Below are 19,549 nucleotides of genomic sequence, written 5' to 3'. Positions count from 1 at the left end.
CCGACATTGAGTGGGTGTAGGGGATGTGCGTGTGTGTGTGTGTGTGTGTGTGTGTGTGTGTGTGGAGAGTTGGGGGAGGGGGGGGAGGGGGTGAAATACGAGCAAGACAGCTCGGTCTTGGCATGGCATTTTAGAAGTTGGCTTTAATTGGAAGTGACTTTTGTTTTGGGAACTTTTTAAAGATCAGCTCTTTTGAGAGGCCACATTACATCTCCTCTAATGATGCCAATAGGCACTCAAAAATCTCAGACTCTCAGTCATGTAATTAAACTCAAATGAGAATAAGGCTCATTTAGCAATAGTTTCTCAACTTTTTTCCTAGTCGGCAAAAACGAAAAACAAAACAAAACAATTTTTTTTTCTTTACAGTCAGTTGAATTCATTTGATTAATTTGTAGATTAGCTGAAGCCTAGAAGCTGAAAAAGGTTCAAGAAGAAAGCATCCATCACAAAGGACACCTGAATATATACATCTCTATTAGAATTATGCTTTGTCAAAAATAGGGCCGGACCCGAATATTTGAATATTCAATCGTTGGGTACACATTCGATTTTCAATTTTGACATTCGAACGTTGAGGTTTTTTTTTTCGTGAACCTGACCTCCACACACAACAGTGAACGTAACACTCCAGTTCACATCAAACAGAAAACAAAATGAAGCCCTCAGCTGTGTGGGAGCATTTTAAAATCCTGTTTGCTCTCTCTGGACCCCCGTCCGGCTAAACTATTGCTCAGATCAGACTCTCAGTTCCCCCTGCTCTGCACAGCAGCTACCAACCTGGTTCGGCACGCATCTATTTACAATCTGCCTCGCTCTTCCCCTGCTCAATATCCGATCCCTTTAACCCCACAATAAATATTTCTCTTTCATGTTACTCCTTCCTTTCTCAGTCCTGCACTTGGGTCTGCTAGCCTAGCCATAACAAAGTTAAAAACAATTTCATAATAGTCACTTTTGATTATTCGCTCTTAATTACTGTTGTCTCCCTAGTCAAAATTCACAAATCATCTGACAACCACAGTCTGCTGCTGAAGGCCCCGGGCCTCTCTACCTGACGGCTGACAACCACTGTTTGAACATAAAAGCCCAAAAAGGACTCCACTAATAACCTGACTAAAGACAATGCTCTTTTCAGTGTTCATTCAGAAGAACCAATTAGGATGTTACTAACAAGGGATGTCAGACAGTAATGTTAGCAGTTTGTTCTTCCAAATGTCTGACGGCTAATAACAGAACGTGACTTTAACCACACTCACTGAAAGAGGAGCTACAGAGTGGAAATACATTGCTCTGAGTTTGTTGTCTCCTTTTAAAGCTCACTTATGATATTTTTTATTTTACCAACGAATCAAAGACCTTTGTGTAACTTGCAGTAATGAACCCACAGAGGAATATTATCATTAACTCTGCAGGGCTACACAGCTTTAGGAGTTTGTGGATATGAAAAGAAAAGTGAATACTGGACTTACATTCATCAGGTGGCCAGAAACACAACTCTAAATGAATGCTCATGTTGCTCTGTATCTGCTGAAAGTGTTTAGAAAAGTAAAAGTGATATTTGTAGTTTGTTCCATTGTTTGCACTTTGCCTGTGGTGATCTTTTCTGGATACATTGTGAAATGAATTACAAAGTGAGAACTGCACACATGTTTTCGCGTGGGCGGCTGTGGCTCAGGAGGTAGAGTGGGTTGGCCGTTAATTGGAAGGTCGGCGGTTCAATCCCCAGCTCCCCCTGGTTGCGTGTTAAAGTGTCCTTGGGCAAGATACTGAACCCCGATTGAGTGTGAATGTTAGTTTCCGTTTGAACACTTAGTCTCAGGTTATGACTGGTGAATGCAGATGTAGTGTGAAAGGCGCTATACAGACCATTTACATGTATCTTTTGATGAACATTAATATTTAACAGGTTGGCTCAATCACACAGCATCAGCCTGTGGGGTATTTCTGTTTACCACTGTAAGCCAGTCTGTTGCCTGGCAACCAGCCATGTGGACCAGCCATGTGGACTTGTTTTTATGTGACGTCTTGAGATTATTTGCATTATTTATGTGGCTTTCTTGATTTAATTTGCATATAATAAAAATCCACCCACCATTGTGGTATTTGGACTTATGTGAGATAAGACAGACCATAATGTGCATATTAACATTTATTTGATGTGTCTTGCAACTCCACATGCTTTGCACAGCACATAACACGTACAGCACTTTGCTTTAGAAAAACTTATCTCTAATCTCTCTAAATCTCTAAAGTTTTGTTTAGCTTTAAAAGAATGTATCTTTTACTAAAAACAAGCCTACTGCATGTGACCCGTCACTGGCACGGAAAGATTAAGAGCTTAACGGCAACTAGTTTTTGCAGAGATCCAACAACAAACTACAAAGACATCTAATGAGGAGTATTATATCGAAATATCAAAATGCTGACTACTGGAGTAATGTGTAAGGTGTAGAAGTGTTATTGGGATATTGAAGGGATATTGGCAGAAATATTGGCAGAACAGTAGTGTATAATCACCTGAAATGTGTTTTTGTGACTTTAGAATAAGCCCTTTCTATCTACAGAGGAAGCGGGTCCTCTTTCGACTGAATTTGCCATGTTGCGCCGCCATATTTCTACAGTAGCCCAGAACAGCCAAAACAAACACTGGCTCTAGAGATGGCCTTTTGCGTTTTTTGCAAGTTTCGCAGCCACCACAGATTCTCCTAAACGCTTGGAACGGGAGAGTGAGGGGAAGGGCTATCAGCTGGTTGCGATCTGCAACCTCACCGCTAGATGCCACTAAGTCCTGCACACTGGTCCTTTATGTGAAAGCAGGCAGAAATGTCAGCCCTGATCGAATAACTATTAAGTCAAACCAATTGATCAACAGCTCTTAACCCTATCGACCCTCTATTGGTAATTGTGGTCGCTTTGTGCTATGGGACAATAACCATTTTTCCATTTAAACATAAAACAGACAGACTTCATGCAATTACCATGGCAGGTCCTGGTCTTATGGTCGGCATAGTATCCATGTCCACAGTCAGGTGTGCAGTATCCTTCCATGAGGTAGGTTTGCTCACGACAAGCTCTGCAGCGTCCAACACCGTCACACAGCACACAGTCAGATGAGCAAGCTGAAAAAGATGGAGTGTTAGAATTGCTAAACCGCACGTGCATTTGTTTATACTTTCATATTCTCATTTCTAATTTATTGTTTCTGCAACCTTAATTATCTCAAAAGTCACTGTAAGGCCTCCTCTCTTTAATACAGACACGCCCTCTTTTGAAATCACGTCTTTGACTCCTTAAATAGGTTTTTAAAAATTAGAGATTTAAAAAGGGATTGTATTTAACAAAGGCTTAACTCTACCTTTGCAGCTATGGGAGGAGGCATCCAGGAAAAATTTTCTGCCACATTCTAGCACACATTGACCCTGCAGGGTGGCGTAGGGAGGCTGGCATTGCTGGCACTGTCCAGGACCCCGACACTCCACACAGTGATCATCACAGCCTGACAGAAACACACACACACACACACTAAGCATCAAACTCAACGGTAAAACCAAAATGACATCCAAGATACAAGATGTAGTGGCTTCTAAGTGAAGGACTTAGACATGAAAAAGCTTTTCCTTCTAACAGAACTCAAAATTCACGTGTACTTCATCCCTAGTCCTCTATGTTTTGATTTTAACGATGAACATTTGCCATTAAGGAGAACATTTAGCATGTGTTAAATACATTGCTGTTGTATTATTAAATGGCAGTTTAAGATTAAATAAGAGCTGTAAATGTTCCTCGCAGGAAGAACTTCAACAGAAGACAACCATATTTTCACCAAAACACCATCAGTGGTCTCCCAAGGAACCTTTTCAATAACCGTTTTAATAAAAAATAGATTGTAAAAGAAATCTCTGAAAAGCAACTTTAAGTGGTCACTAATGCACAAAAATAATAGTAACACATCAAGTATGATATATACTGTATGTGCAGCTAGTACTATTGCAGGTGCATGTATTTTTCTTTTTTTGTGTGATGTGGGTCAGCTTATCTGCTTGCTGTTGGACTGACCGAGGCATTTGTCACCGTCCTGAAATGAGCCAGGGGAGCACCCGTGGGTGCACACTCCATCTTGCAACACATATCCCTCCATGCACAGCAGGCAGTCTGTCCGCAGAGGGCCTTTACAGGCGTTACAGCTCCAGTCGCACTCTGGAAGCAGGATGGAGGACAGCGGAGGGGGAGGAGGAGGTGTATGTGAGTGTGTGTAGGGAGGTTGGGATTAGAAGTGAGGGGATTTTGAAGGCATGAGCAAAATGTGAGAGCAGAACAGAAGCGAGGGGGGGGAGAAAAGAGATTAATAAACTCTTTTTCAGCAGGGGATTTGTTTTAAACCCATTTGTGTTTTTTTCTTTCTCTCTCATCACCTGCAAATCTGTTTGTACACCATTAACATTGACAAGAAAATTATGCACCATTAGGACAAACAAAGCCCTGTGTTCTAAGGTTTGTAATAAAATTTCAGCAGGACACAGGTTTTACAAAGGAGAGATGACTTACCACGGTATTATATAATACACAGTTCTAATGCAAAACATATCATCATTACAATGACAAGTCAAAGAGTCTACAGCCACGCTAGCAGCTCTCATTGTAAAGAAAACCAAGTTATAAGATCAATACAAGTCGCGGTCCAAAGTTTGTTTCTGACCCAAAGAAGTCTGGGTGAAGTAAATTCAGTAAATTTCTTTAGTTATTTCTATGAAAGGAGTTTAACATGTTATGAGCATGAACGTGGTAGGTGTTAATATTTTGTGATATCATCACCAAATTTATTGTAATTTGAGGAACGTGAATGTATACACCAAATGAAATGTCACTCAGTTCAATAGTAGTGCAAATTTCACTCAAGAAGTGTTAACCTGCAGGAGGAGCTTTAACGGGAAGTCCGTGGATCGCCAAAGTAACTAGGATACATTGTCTGGGTACCAATACATATACATACACACACATATACATACGTACATATGGTTGCTAACAGTTAGCACCCTTGTTTTGTATATTTTGTCAACTTTTTTTTGTTTTTTTACTAACTAGTATTTGTGAAGTCCTTGGTAACTTTCTAACTCTAAATCATTGAAAGGTTTTATATATTGTTCCTACTTGTGTCTTACGTGACAGTGGGAGAGTAGAAGAAAGAAACATTCAAAGGCAAAGGCTTCTACTCTACTCTGCTCTTTCTGAGGATCCAAACGGAGCCAAGAGGTAAAATAGAGGTTCCTCACTAGAAAAAGATCACTGATAAACTGAAACAAATGTAGGTTATTGGGAGAATCGCTGATGGGTTTATAAGAAATTCTCCCTGTGGTTATGAACTGAAAGCTCCCAGGGTTTCCTCAAAGCCCTCTAAGTTTTCAGACAGCAGCTAGCAGTGCTGCTTTCTAACGCTCTGAGTTCATCCAAGGTTCATTGGATTATCCAGGTAGCGGCTGCAGCTAGCTTGGGGGATAAACACTGCGTCACGGACTGGATGGCTAAAACCACCTGTCATTGTTGGAGGCACTTCTAGTTGCCTCACAGGAAATCAAACTGTGTATCTTGCTATTATCAGTTAGCTTAGCTGCTAATCCATTGACAGACGTGGTTCCACCTCAAGGGCCGGTTCCTTTGGGTTCCTGTTACCTGGAAAAATCTCATTACATTGAACCAAATTGCTGATAAAGGGAAGTCTATGAAGTGATGTTTGTGGGAGGTAGGCTTTACATGAAATGGCTTTTATTGAATTAAAGACAGTATCTGTGCTAAGCCAGAGTGACAACACTGTTGGGCTGCCCATATTTTGAACCTAAATCCCATGTAGGCATTATTGTTTGAGATAAGCACCAAGGAGAATAGAGGCAAAACATATTTTCACACATCTTATTTGTGAGTTGGCAATAAAACGGAGTCAGATTCAGTTTGACAGGATGCGGCCTGGGCTATTTAGTGGACAATTATATATACGAACAGAGTTATTGCGTGCAGAATGAAAAAAGGACAAGTTATTCAGTCTGGACATGGATCTTCCGAGGCTCATTCATCAACTTCACTGCACACTGGAAGGTGTTACTGAGCTAGAACGCACACACAATGTTTAGGATTTGCATATTTGGTCCCCCAGTTTATTACTTGATCAATGGACCCCATAAACTCAATGTAGCACACTTCACTACATGCAATATGAGTGGAGAATAATTCATGAATATCATAAAGGGTGCACTACATATCCTCATTATTAACCAGTGTTTCCCCCCACCCCAATCCTCCACCACTGCAGTGTGTCGGGGGCTGTCATGGCGACAGCGGCGTACCTCTGCAGGCCCGGGTCGTGGTGTTAAGGTAGTACTGATGGGCGCAGCTGTCATATTGGCATTCTCCGAACAGCAGCACCTTGGCCGGGTCGCGGCACGCCGTACAAATCTCAGCCGTGTCGCACGTCAGGCACTGGCTGTCACATGCTAACGAAAACAAAAAGGTCGACATTGAGATCTGGTTAGATTTAAGGTCAGAGGGCAAAGGATCAGTGACAGAATGTAATAACACCTGCCATCAACATATACCGGCTGAATGTGGCTTTGCTGGACTCTTGTTCCGTTCAGGCTGCAGATACCGAATCATTATTACATCCAACAAGACTGTGTTTGTTTACCTGCTAGTAAACAGGACAAAGTAAATTTGGTAGAAAATCAGGAGATAAATATGTCTCTTGTCTTTTGTGTGAAGATCCAGGAATATTTTAAAGGATTTCTTAATACGCCAAGTATGGGCATTTATGAAAAATTGCACACCTTTCAGTCAATAACTAACTGCAAAAACTCTGGCACATGCATCCCATGACTGATTTAGAAGACTAAGCAGCATTGGCAGAGGGATGCACTGTCTGAGTGCTTTTTAGTTCAGTTCCAAATTATTCTGAATACCAGTAAGCAGTATGTGTCAAGTTGAATTAACGCCTGACAGTTGCTGTTTTTAAATGTTTTCAAGGCAACATAACGAAACTTACAGAGGCACAAACATTGCAAAGTTGCTGCTTCCATTGCAGGTCAAGTTGAATCAAGAGAGTCTCAAAACAAAATGAGCTGGTATTTACTAAAGGACTATTGTACTTTTATTATTTATTATTATTTTATTATTTTGTCCACCTTCTGCAAGTCATTAGGGATCACCTGCAACACAAATTGATCTCAGCTGTAATTATTTTGGAGGTGTTACTAGACTGCATGTAGTGACATCTCTGGTTCTTCAAATATGTTAAATGTTATCTTTCAGGTAAGACGCAGTGGTGGTGTCCCACTTACCCTGACAGATCCTGTGACCGTTGTCATAGTAACCAAGAGGACATATGGGAGCACAGACACCCGAGGGCAACAGAACGCTGTTGGTGGGACAGGAAGTACAGGAGAGAGGCCCCGCCCCACTGCAGGCATCACATGACGGATGGCATCCTGGGAAAAAACATTTTCTTTCACTAACATTATCATGCTGGGTTAGTCCCCAGTGTTGTGTGGTGTTTTCCCCTCTCCCTGCGTTCCTGTCTCCCCTGTCTGTTCTGTGTATGTGTGTGTCTGTTCAGGCTTTCTCCTGCCACCTACTCATCTGACCTTCCCGCTGTACAAGAACCCCAGGCCGCCACCTACTCCTCGTCAGATTGTTGATTCAGCCATAGCAATAGTAACTGTTGGCCAAGTTTCTTGTTCTCCCGTGAGCTGCCTGTTTATGCCTTGCTTTTTGCTAAACGTGCCTGCAAACCTTTGTCTCCTGTTTGCTCCTGGCCAATCTGCCAGCTCCACTAACCTCAACTGCCTCCAGCCACGCCACCTACTCGGCTATCACTTCCACTCTCTACGCCTACACAAAATTTGCCTGACAAGTGATGAGATGTCGCGGTTGGATAGACTTGGGTTTATCAGAAATGTTAGCAAAGCAACACAATATATAAAATAAGCACAGCAGAAACAACAGATAGGTCGGACCACCGTGTAACTATACAAGTTTAAAAGTTAGTTATGGCTGAAAATAAAAACCGAAATAAAGACATTTGCAGATTTTTACAAATGTTTGTAAAAATAACTTCCAGTTGTCTACCCGAAAGTGACTGTTGTTAGTGCAACGTCACAGTGATTCGTCTATACCCGCCCTTTAACCTACTGCTTAGAATATATGAATGAGGTACACAGAGGACAGCAAAATAATGCTGTATTATTGGGAACTAACATAATTACTGAACCAATAAAGACCATGAAAGTACTATAAAAGGAAAGCAGATATACAGTATATGCAGTTTGAAATCAGTGCCGTCATTATAGGCCCACTGTGAAAATCTTAAAACTCTTATAAAAACTGGATGACTAAAAGCAATGATTGAAATATCAATCAAGTCCCTGATTAAAGAAAATCATGCACACATTCTGATTAAAGCCACATTCTTGAGTTTAGAAATACATATTCATAAGTCTCACTAATCACTATCAAGGGTCTAATCATTCTCACACTCCCCACACCTCGCCACAACACACTGGTTAAATGCAGCCTTACATAATACTCATCAACTCACACAAAAAAAATGGAAACTTCACATTTCACCGATGTAGCTAAATTCATCATAGAGCCTGATGTTTATTTGCTTGTTTGTGGGTGTACATGTATCTACACGTTATTTCTATCTCTCTTGCTTTGTTTCTTTATATATTTGTGTGTGTGTGTGTGTGTGTGTGTTTGTGTGTGTGTGTGTGTGTGTGTGTGTGTGTGTGTGTTTGTGTGTGTGTGTGTGTGTGTGTGTGTGTGTGTGTCTGTTTATCTGTCTGTCCCCGCAATCATGTGCCTAGGTCTCAGCTAAATGAGACTCCTGAGGTTTGGCTCTTACAGCCTGGAGCTTCCTGCTCACACACTGCATTTACATTTGTGTGCAGATTTTCAGCAGCTCTGTGTGGAGGCAGAGGCTACTGCTGAAACATAGGAGGATGATGATGATGAGGATGATGATGATGATGATGATGATGATGAGCAGGATAAGAAAGTGGATAACACATACTGAGAATGATGATGCTGTTTTTTGATCCTCAACTAGTGATAAACTGAAACACTTTTGTCTTATAGATGTAGCCTTTTATACAATCACGTCCAGTTAACTGTTTAAACATGAATACAGCTTTTCTCAAACACAGTAACTCCTTCTAATCCTCAAATATCTGCCCAGTCATTGTTTTGAATCTCTAAAGTTTACAGTTGAGCTTCAAAAAATCAGCCGTGAGCTGGGGAAATTCTGGGGATTTGGTGTACTATTGGGCTTCATAAGAAAATCAATGAGAGTATCTGTGAGTAGTTTTCTTATGTCCTTCTATAGCCTGTGATCATATGCACTGAAACCTCTGAGAACTCTAACAAGAGTAAAGACTTATTTATGAAGCAGAATCTTTCTTTAAAAATTGTCCTTGAATTTAATATTTCTTCTGTTTGCTGTTGATGAAAGGGTCAAGAAAGATCTCCTACCAGGTCAAAAAATTAGGTCAATTTTGAAGATATCTGACTAATGAATAAAACATAAAAGCTTTCATGGGATTCTTCCTACATGTTTTAGATTCAGGACAGCTACTGCCTAACTTCTGAACTTGTTATGTAGTGTGTATAGGCAGGAGAGTAAAAGTCCTTACTGATGCAGGCTCCATGCCAGGCGTAGTGGCCCCGGGGACAGTGGGAGACGCAGTGATCGCCCAGCAACCAGCTCCTCGGCGCTTTACACCACAGACAAACACTGCCGATGCCCGTCATAAGGTCTGCCGTGCAGCGCTGACAGTCTGAGCTGCATGCTGCAGGAAAAACACACACAGGAAGGAAGGATTATATCTCTTACATCTTCACACTGTACACAGATTAACATCAAGCCACCATTAAAGTCACACTTGGTAACACGTTGCTACTACAGCTGTACTGTGGTTACATCACCAAGATGTAATGTCTGGAAAAGTTCTTTTTGTTTTTAATCACACCTTGCCTTATTTTACTTTTCTGGTTTTTGGATTCATACATATAGATGTGGTATCATCCTAAAGCTGACAAGCTAACAAACTTAAGTTTATGTTTTATTACTGTAACAATAAAAGCCCTAATCTATAGAGCAGGTTTTTAAATTGGAAAACACTCAATTTAAAACAGGCTACATAAAGTTGAACATGAAATTTAAGGACATATATAGGATCTATAAAGACTTTTCAATTACATTCAAGGACATGTTTTGCAAAACAATTATATGTCAGTGGTCAGTAGTTTAAATCCAAGATAAAAGCATCTCTGATTTTTTTTCTCAGGTCAAAAAAAGGAACTTTGTCCAATCATTTCAACTCAGCTCTATTGTTTCTTCTGTAAGTGTTAAACTTCACTAAAGGGGGGCAAAGAGCTGATGAATGTTTATGCACGTGGTCATAATATTTGAGTAACGTTTGAGGGCATTCAAAGCCTCTTGAAAGATATACAAAAGAACAACAACATAAGGCAAAGAGCAACAAGTGTGGGCCACAGCAATTACTAAAGAATAGTTACACAGAAGAAAAATTCAAAAAGTCAGATTTAATTGAGGAACTTTCTGTGTATTTTCTCAACTCAAAAAACTTTGATCTTCCTCTTTCTTTTAGATAAACGCTTGTATATGCCATCCCTTACCTCCCACCTACCCACAGACCCGTATATACAGTTTATGGTATATACACACAGAACGTAGCTCAGCAGGGTCGTCCAAAAGAAGCCAATATTAGCAGAACAATGGAGAACACCTCGTGGTGTTTTATCTGATGGTATCTGTGTCTGGCTGGCACTGTGAGCCGCACCTTAAAGTGATCCATCCGTGCCAAGATAACTATCTACACAGTGAAAAGCAGAACAACGGGGCTCTGCAGGTGAAGAGTTGCGTGTTGAGCATGTGAGAACAGACAATGAGGCAGATCACATGGGGGTGTTAGAAAGAAAAGAAGTGTTCTTTCCGAAGGATAAATGTAAATGACAGACATTTTGGAGAGATTACATGTGGAAAGCAAACCGATATCAAATCACAAAAAAAAATCAGACAAAAAGGTCACATGTAAACTGATCTTTTTCAGTTTGGATTTGGGCCACTTTCATATGCGGTCCAAATCAGATAAAGGTCGGAGCTTTTGAAATGCAACCTCAGTCTGGACTGTCAGATCAGAATCCATGTGAATCTGAAGTCGCTCCAGAGCGACCGTCGTCACGACTGTGCGCTAGCGGGAGCCGCGGTGAATGCAAATATGGAGGACAGCAGAAATGAAGGTAGTCAGTGGACTGTCTTTCTCCTTGTCCTTGTCCTCGATCTCGTTATCATTTGCTCTCTAGTTAATCACTCATCTCTAGAAATCAACTTAAAAATAAAACCGTAGACGCTAACCTCTGTAGCCTCAATGTTTAATTCCGTACTACATCATGCTGTGCGTGACGTCGTACTATTCTTTTACGCATGCGGGTCGCTTTCAGTTCACACTGGAGCTTGACAGGGCCACATTTACAAAATAATGTGAACAGTCAATCAATCGGATCTGGCAATAAATCGAAACTGAGCATTCAACAACATAGTTTGAGTGATGCATGCAAGTCAAAACTATTATTATTATTTATCCTTTAAGAATATGAGAATGACTAGAAAGATAACAATACTTTTTGACAGACGAGTCAAATAGAAGGCAAATGAGAAAACAGAAGTTTTTGTTATGTATTTAATAATAAAAGCAATGAAAAGTGAATTCAAATAATGGTAGAACTGACCTTGGAGTTACCTGAATTTTAAACCATGTGCTCATGAGATGAAAAGGAAAGAAATACTCTTCTACTGCCGCAAAAAGGAGGAGATTATGTTTTTATGTTTTTTCCCTGCAAACACAGGCATGTTATATTTAACTCCCTGTTTCCATGGCATAGTTAAATATACTTATTCATTCATTGCTCTTTCTTTAGACTAGTACTTTTCTCATTGCTTCATTTTCACTAACAATATGCAGAAAGTTAAGAAGTTTTTAAAAGATGAGACTGACTCTGCTTACACCAGCAGAGTCAGTCTCAGGGCCCTGAGGGCAAAACTTTGTATACCTTTAGTCTCAAGTCTTAAAAAAGGACTTGATGTTTAATCAACACAAGTGAACCGAGAGATGGAAAATGAGATGGAAAATTAATAACGTTTCGTTATATTTTAATTTCTCCTGCGTATCTCTATATTTTGCCCTGTAGCCCGAGTTATGAGCTGTGCTTGTTTGGCTCTACACACTTTTATTTTAGTCATTCTCAGTCCAGGTGAACTACTTGACACAGTTTGGGACTAAACAGGACTAAAAACTGAGAGGCACCAGCCGATGAAAGTTTACATTCAAGACATAAAGTGAATGAACTTGAAAATAAGATACAATCAACATTTACAAACCAGCTAAAAACATACCTGTTTAAATCTGTATGCATCAGGTCTGCATCTTATGTATTTATTGTATATTTTTTATTACTTACGATTTATTGTTGTTGGGGGTTTTTTTACCTCATACTGGGTACTTTATTATGTATTTTGGAAAGTACTGTGTAATTATTATGTATTTTTACTACGTCCTGTGTTTTTTATTTCACTCCCTCTTCATGTGGTCAATTTATCTTCTGTGTTTTCATTCATGGCAAAGCACTTTGTAATTCATGTCTGTGAAAAGCGTTCTACAAATAAACATTATACATTTGACAATGTCCACTTTTGTAAGTTAATAATACTAATAATGATCATGAGATTTTTTCTCTTTTTTTGATGTTATATCATCAAGTAGAGGAATATTCACACTTTTAGATTAATAATATTTCCAGAAAGGCACGTTTTTAAAGCATATTGTATAAAAAGTGTTTGTCTCTATTTTGTGTTATAGTGTTACAACATGGAAGTTTTATAGTAAATTTATGTTCCACATTTGTCAAATTACTACAAACTTGCTGTGAAATTTTTGGGGTTAAAGGTAGGTAAAGTTATAATTATTTGGTTTAGGTTAGAATGAGTTATTTCTGGTAATGGAATCTGGTCATATTTTCACCAAGTTGGTACAATCCACGTAGTCCACATTTCTTTCAAAAGATATCTGAGTGTGAGAACACGGTGAATGACATTTCAACTACATTGTCAATGATTTTAATTAAATGAGAAAATGTTTTGATCTCTCTTCCTGTGCCTGACAGCTATTTTGTGTGCTTGCCTATTACAGAATAGCTGACATTTAAACCCAGACATTGAAATTATTTCTGCCTTCAGAGCAGCTTTTCCTCTGACAAACACTTGTAGAACTCAAACTCCAATCTCCTGAACATGGCATCTGCCCAGGTGAGTCACACTCTCCTTCTGAAGCAGATCCAACATCAACAGAGTATAAGAAGACAAAGAAAATAAAGAACTTCCTCTCTGTCATCTCTCATCCATACCTTTCACATCACATCACTTTACAACAAAACACGTATCAGCATTGCTCCTGCCAAGACTCTGCAGGCAATCCGGCTCCAGGCGCTAAACAAATGGCTCCACGGAGGAGATAAGATAACTCAGGCATCAGGGATTATTGACTGTGCAGACTAAAACTGAATATAAAACTAAAATGGTATTGATTTGGGTAGTCAGAGTCCCTTTTTATGGCGTAGTTACCATTTTTGAAGCACATAAAAAAGGTATGCTGGAGTTATAAATGCATGGCACGCATTCTGGAAGATTGTATTCTCCTGTGGGCTGGATTTATACCCGACATTACCCTATATCATGCTTTTTTCTCTGCATCTCCTGAATTATACAGAGCACAAATGTCTTTACAGAGAGTCATACAGGAAAATCAGGATTCTTAATGTCTCTAAATTAGTTGCTTCCTTGTGACTTTGTGGAGTTTAGAAGACAATAAAACTTGTTTCTCCGAGCAGCAATGGAGCCCGAGTGCAGCAGCAGTTCAGAAAGCAAGAGGCACAAAAGTGAGACATCATCTTTATTTGAAGTTAGAGGCATTTGAAAGGAGAGAGCACTGCAGAGGGAAAGGCTGTGTGGTCCTCGACGCTGACTTCACCCTGTCTAGACATGTCGCCCCGACAAAGAATGGATTTATAGATGCAGCTATTAAAGAAGTCCTACTTTTGTCTCCATGCTTAGTACTGAATCATCGTTGGCTCTGTCCCCAAAAACGGAATAAGTTCTCTTGATTTAGATGTCAGAATTTCACTGAACAAAATTATAAACGCAACACTTTTGTTTTTGTCCCCATTCATCATGAGCTGAACTCAAGACATTTATTGTGGCCAGCCTAAGGCACACCTGTGCAATACCCATGCTGTCTAATCAGCATCTTGATATGCCACAGCTGTGAGGTGGATGGATTATCTCGGCAAAGGAGAAGTGCTCACTGACACAAATTTTGACAGGTTTGTGAACAATATTTGAGAGAAATAGGCCTTTTGTACATAGAGAATCTTTGAGTCCAGCTCATGATGAATGGGGGCAAAAAAACAAAAGTGTTGCGTTTATAATTTTTATTCCGTGTACAATAAGGACTTTTCTAGAAACTGTTTAGGAGACACTTTTGTCTTTTTGTACATCATTCTAACTTCGCTCCAGTATGTCACTCAAACGAAGGCCTGCATTTATCCAGAACAGATGCAGAACAAATATGTGTGAAGACGTTTCTACTGTACAAATGAAGGACAAGAGCACACAATGACTTGATCTGTGTGGACCTATAAGTAGCTGACCTTTAAAAAGAAATAAAACTTTAGGCACAAAGCTGACAACAACAATTAAATTATGTTCACATCAAGTGCGGAACATCAGAAAACAGCCTTAGTGATGAAGCTCACAATAATTATAGTGTTAAGGCACACAGAGCAGTGCATCATATTCTACTAAGCAGTAATTAGCTTTGTGCCTGGGTCTTCAGCAGGAAAGGAAAAAAAGGGCCAATGAAAGATATAACCCTTTCAAAGATGCAGCAACAAATATCTTTCCAAACAAAAGTGTTTTGTGCGCCCAGTCAGTGTTTTTATTTCACTCCTAAATTTTCACACCCATGTTGTTTATATTGTATAAATTTCCTTCTATTCTATAATTCTGATGTAAGACTTGTCTGCAGGGTACACAATGTTAACCTCTGTAAATATTAAACAAGGCCTGCACCAGCCTCGGCTCAGGGTCACACTGAAATGTTAATGCCTGCGTTACAAAACATAAATTATACAGAGCTTGTAAATTAGAGTACAACTAGACTTTAGTAATTATGCCAGCATCCCGCCTCATTTTTTCTGATGAACTGATCCAAAGGCAAACAAGAAATCAAAACATAAAAAGTGAATAAGTAATTGAAGGAAAATGCTCTAAAAGTCCCAAGATAAAATAAAAATAAATAAATTAAAAAAAAACAGTTTCCCAATCATAACTAGAGAATTTTTTTTTTACTATCTATTGAGCTAAATGGAGTTATAATGATCAGTGGTCTAGTAGAGTAGCTAATTTTCTGTTTAAGTGCATGTTTGCCTTTAGCATCAATGCACAATAGACACATGAAGAGACAGCAGCTGCTGCTGTAGGCACCAACGTGTCTTAAATGTCTTTCCATTGAAGGTTTTCATTCTCTATTCAACAGCTAACAAATAAGAATTATCCCATGTCTTTTATTTCAATGTTGGTATGCCTTGTTTCTATGGTGATGCATTCCTGTTATCCAATGTGCAGGTCTATTTTAAGCTTCATATGTTGTTGAATAACGGCTCCAACACAATTATGATGCAAAGCAAACTCTTGTAGCTGTAAGCCTTGAGCTGCAGTTTTCTAGAAATATTTCAACATTTGCTCGTCACTGGCTCAGAGGTCGATTCTCCTTACACCACAGTTGAAAAAGAATTAGGAAAATGGAAGACAGAGAGGAAGAGTGAGAGGCAGCAGGTTAGCAAGACAGTTAGACTCTCCCACACTGCAGCCGATATTACTCCTCACGTGAGACTAACATCTCGTGCTTCCGGTGTGAATCTGAGGTCAGTATCAACAGCAAAAATAGTGTGAACTTTTTTGTATTTTAATTTTGACCACATGGGCTTTGTTTGTGTTGCAGTTGTTTTGGTTGTCTGTTTACGTCTAATTTACATTGAGCCATGTCTAATTATTGTGTTTACCCTCACACACAAACAACCTGCATAGGTAAAGGAGTACATTTACCACAACAACCACCAACATATTCATTCAAACCAAATAGACATTCAGTCTGTGGGAGGGGCCAGCAGCCATTGGGTATGGCTCTACAAGCTAATTTCCATCTCTATGTTGGGGTATGAACCACCAGAGAGAGGGAAAAGTGCACCATCAGCCACTTTTGATGACTGGGAAATTCTAATCTATGCAGTTAGAAAAAGGTTACACATGTGCATTTCCCATGTTTATTATACTCATGATCTGTGTCACAAAACAGGTGAGCTAGTGGTTCCTAGTAGGTGCCACGTCTGTTACTACTGATGCCTTACCACTTCCTCCTCTATAGTGAAGGTCATGGCATTGTCAAGGAAATGTATTCATCTTTTAGGGAGCAGGAATGCATAACTTTTAATAAAATTTTCAGTTAATCAAATGATTAAAATTAGGCTTCATCTTCTGGGGACAATGAACAGAACATTATGTAACTGCGCATTTGGAGAAGAAATCAGAAAACGGAAATCCCTTTTACCCCACTGACAGTGTAAACAAACCACTACCCATGAAACAAACATGACAGGATGTGTATTGATCAGCGTAAATAGACTGTGACAAGATAAGATACTGTCAAGATAATGATACTATGTAAGTGTCTTGAAAAATAATGTTCTGTCCCATCATTTGTGACAGTATGTTGCTGAAATTTACACACAAATTGTGAAAGAAATAATTTAGAAAACCTCTCCACCTGACTTTGGATCAACCAGTCAGGTCCATAACACGCATTGTTGAGATGTGGAAGGCTCCTCCTTGAGACCTATGTTTACCCATAACAACCTTTTCTGCATAGGTTCACAAAGATGTTTACGTGTACCACAATAATTCCAGCTCTATGCTTAAAGTTGCACAACAGTCAGAATCTGGTCACTTTCACCAAGTGGTATGAGTTTACAGAATCAGAGTACAATACAGTACATCCAACCTACATACTCTACAGGCTCTTTGCATCTCAACACACCTCTGATATTTCTCAGCTCTACCACGTTCCTAGTTCCCATCATTCACCTGGGACTGTTTATAACTGTCATAATTTAAGCAGCCTGAGTCACGGTTGGCTCAGTCAACATTGAGGATAATGACACAAGAAAATGGAAAGAAAGCTAGCAGAGCCAACTAAAAGGTTCCATTCAATCAGAAACACTGGCCCAACTAGGGTTGGGCGATGTCTACTGATGTCTAATTCCGTTCAAATTCCTGCTTGAATTCCAAGAAATTTGAGAAGCATATTTAAAATCTATAATAATGTTCATGTTGATTAAAACCTGATGGACGATGGCATCTCTCGGCCCAACAACAACAAATTTGAGATCTTTGACTTTTTTTTTTTCATTACTGTGTCTTTTTATGGGTAGAGATATAGGTTTCAGTCTCCAATATATGTGGGCACTTCTGCAAAAACATAAATCACAAATGAGCTGCAGTTCAGGACTGAGCATGATGGACTGTCAGGTAAGAGCTTTTTAATGACAAGCGCTTGTGGAATTTGGTTAATCATGTGGCTGGACTGGCCGTAATATGTATGCGACAAGAATGTTGCTGCTGTCAAATGCAAATCAAATGTGAGTTCCTGTGGAGAGACACAGACAGGAAGAAACACAAAGAGAGAGAGTGAGAGACAAGACGGACAGGGGGAGAATAAGAGGAGACAGCCAATAGGGAGACATCTGCCTCTGAAGGCTGCTCTCATATGAACTCGTGATTGAGAGCGAAAGCCTCATCGCCTTAAGAGGTTATGTAACAGCGACGGTATCACTGGGTGGACAGAGGTAATCCCAGGCTGTGTGTGTCTGTGTTTGTGTGTTTGTGAGCATGACAAATAGTGTGGGTGTGTGTGACGTAAAGTAGGGATGAATAAAGCAATAAAAATAATGTGTCAAGAGGGAACTCTGTGTATAAGTGTGTGTGTGTGTGTGTGTGTGTGCGTGTGTGTGTGTGTGTGTGTGTGTGTGTGTGAGTCCTGGGCCAGGCAGAAATGATGACCCCAGTATTTCTATGGCCCAGAAGTGCCACAAGGCATCTTTTATTAACTAGAACTTGGCTGAGCTTGACCTATTTGAGATTAAGTTGTGTGTGTGTGTGTGTGTGTGCATGTGTGTGTTTGCAAACAAATATGTGTGTTTACACATGCTTATCTGCTTGTGTGTGTGCGAGCCAGCAGTGTGTGTCTGCACACATATGTACGTGTGTGTGTGTGTGTGTGTGTGTGTGTGTGTGTGTGTGTGTGTGTGTGTGTGTGTGTGTGTGTGTGTGTGTGTGTGAGCTAAAATGTGGTTGCAGTTTCAAACAGTGTGTGTCATCAAAAACTGTAATTAAAAGTCAATGCCTCCATTTTTTCCCTCAGACTCTGTTTACCCCCCTGCTATCTCTTCCATGCTGGCTTCCCATCGTGTAAACACGCCAGTTTTTAATTTACAGCCAGCGGTCCAGATAGGTAAAAACTCATTTCATTACCCAGCTAGAAGGAGGCGGACAACAGCATGGGCTACCTTTACAATCAAACGCTCCAATCTTACCTATACTATTTATCTTCTGTCTGGTAGTTTATCATATTTTGGCTGCCAAAGACAAACAGAATTTTGTGTGTATGATAGCAAGAGAAGAGAGTCGGGGAGGTGTGAAGCATCTTAGGCGTGGTGTTTATTAGCAAAGATCTAAAGAGAGTTTGTCTTTATCCCGGTGGATTTTTTATGTGGAGTTTCTCTGAAAAGCATAACTGTAAGCGAGAAACTCATTAAAAGTTTCTTTCTTTTTTTATTACACCAAGAGGTGGAAATAGGTTTATGGAAAGTATGAAAAGTTTTCTCCATTTTGCGGTAAATTCCTATTTCAAACTTCTCTTTTATGGAAATCTTCCTCAATATACAGTGGGGGAAATAAGTATTTGACCCCTTGCTGATTTCGCAGGTTTGCCCACTTACAAAGAATGCAACGATCTATAATTTTAATCATATGTACATTCTAACAGTGAAAGACAGAATCCCAAAGAAAATTCCAGAAAATCACATCATATGAATTTATAAAAATTGATAACCATCTGATGAGGAAAAACAAGTATTTGACCCCCTGGACAAACAGCATGTTAATATTTTGTAGAAAAGCCATTATTGGCCAGCACAGATGTCAAACGGTTTTTATAGTTGGTGACAAGGTTTGTGCACATTTCGGCAGGGATGTTGGCCCACTCCTCCCTGCAGACAGCCTCCAAATCATTCAGGTTCCGAGGTTGTCGCCTGGCAACTCGAATTTTAAGCTCCCTCCAAAGATTTTCAATTGGATTCAGGTCTGGAGACTGGC

The 19,549-nt window shown here is 39.8% G+C and overlaps 1 protein-coding gene across 4 annotated transcripts in view; it reads right to left on the bottom strand.

The window, feature by feature from the left end:
* fras1 (Fraser extracellular matrix complex subunit 1) overlaps positions 1-19,549 on the bottom strand; it is a 257,602-nt gene that overhangs the window by 89,237 nt on the left and 148,816 nt on the right. For all 4 annotated transcript variants that reach the window (XM_046034200.1, XM_046034201.1, XM_046034202.1 and 1 more), the window contains 6 exons: positions 9,678-9,833; positions 7,326-7,472; positions 6,339-6,485; positions 4,060-4,200; positions 3,359-3,499; positions 2,982-3,122 (listed from right to left, as the gene is read on the bottom strand). In XM_046034200.1, the coding sequence (XP_045890156.1) occupies positions 2,982-3,122; positions 3,359-3,499; positions 4,060-4,200; positions 6,339-6,485; positions 7,326-7,472; positions 9,678-9,833 (873 nt within the window). The remainder of the gene's footprint in view (positions 1-2,981; positions 3,123-3,358; positions 3,500-4,059; positions 4,201-6,338; positions 6,486-7,325; positions 7,473-9,677; positions 9,834-19,549) is intronic.

Source organism: Micropterus dolomieu, linkage group LG21 (genome assembly GCF_021292245.1).
Source record: "Micropterus dolomieu isolate WLL.071019.BEF.003 ecotype Adirondacks linkage group LG21, ASM2129224v1, whole genome shotgun sequence".
NCBI classification, from domain to species: domain Eukaryota; kingdom Metazoa; phylum Chordata; class Actinopteri; order Centrarchiformes; family Centrarchidae; genus Micropterus; species Micropterus dolomieu.
Note: the sequence above shows the minus strand (reverse complement) of the source record. Positions and strands in the feature narration are given on the sequence as shown.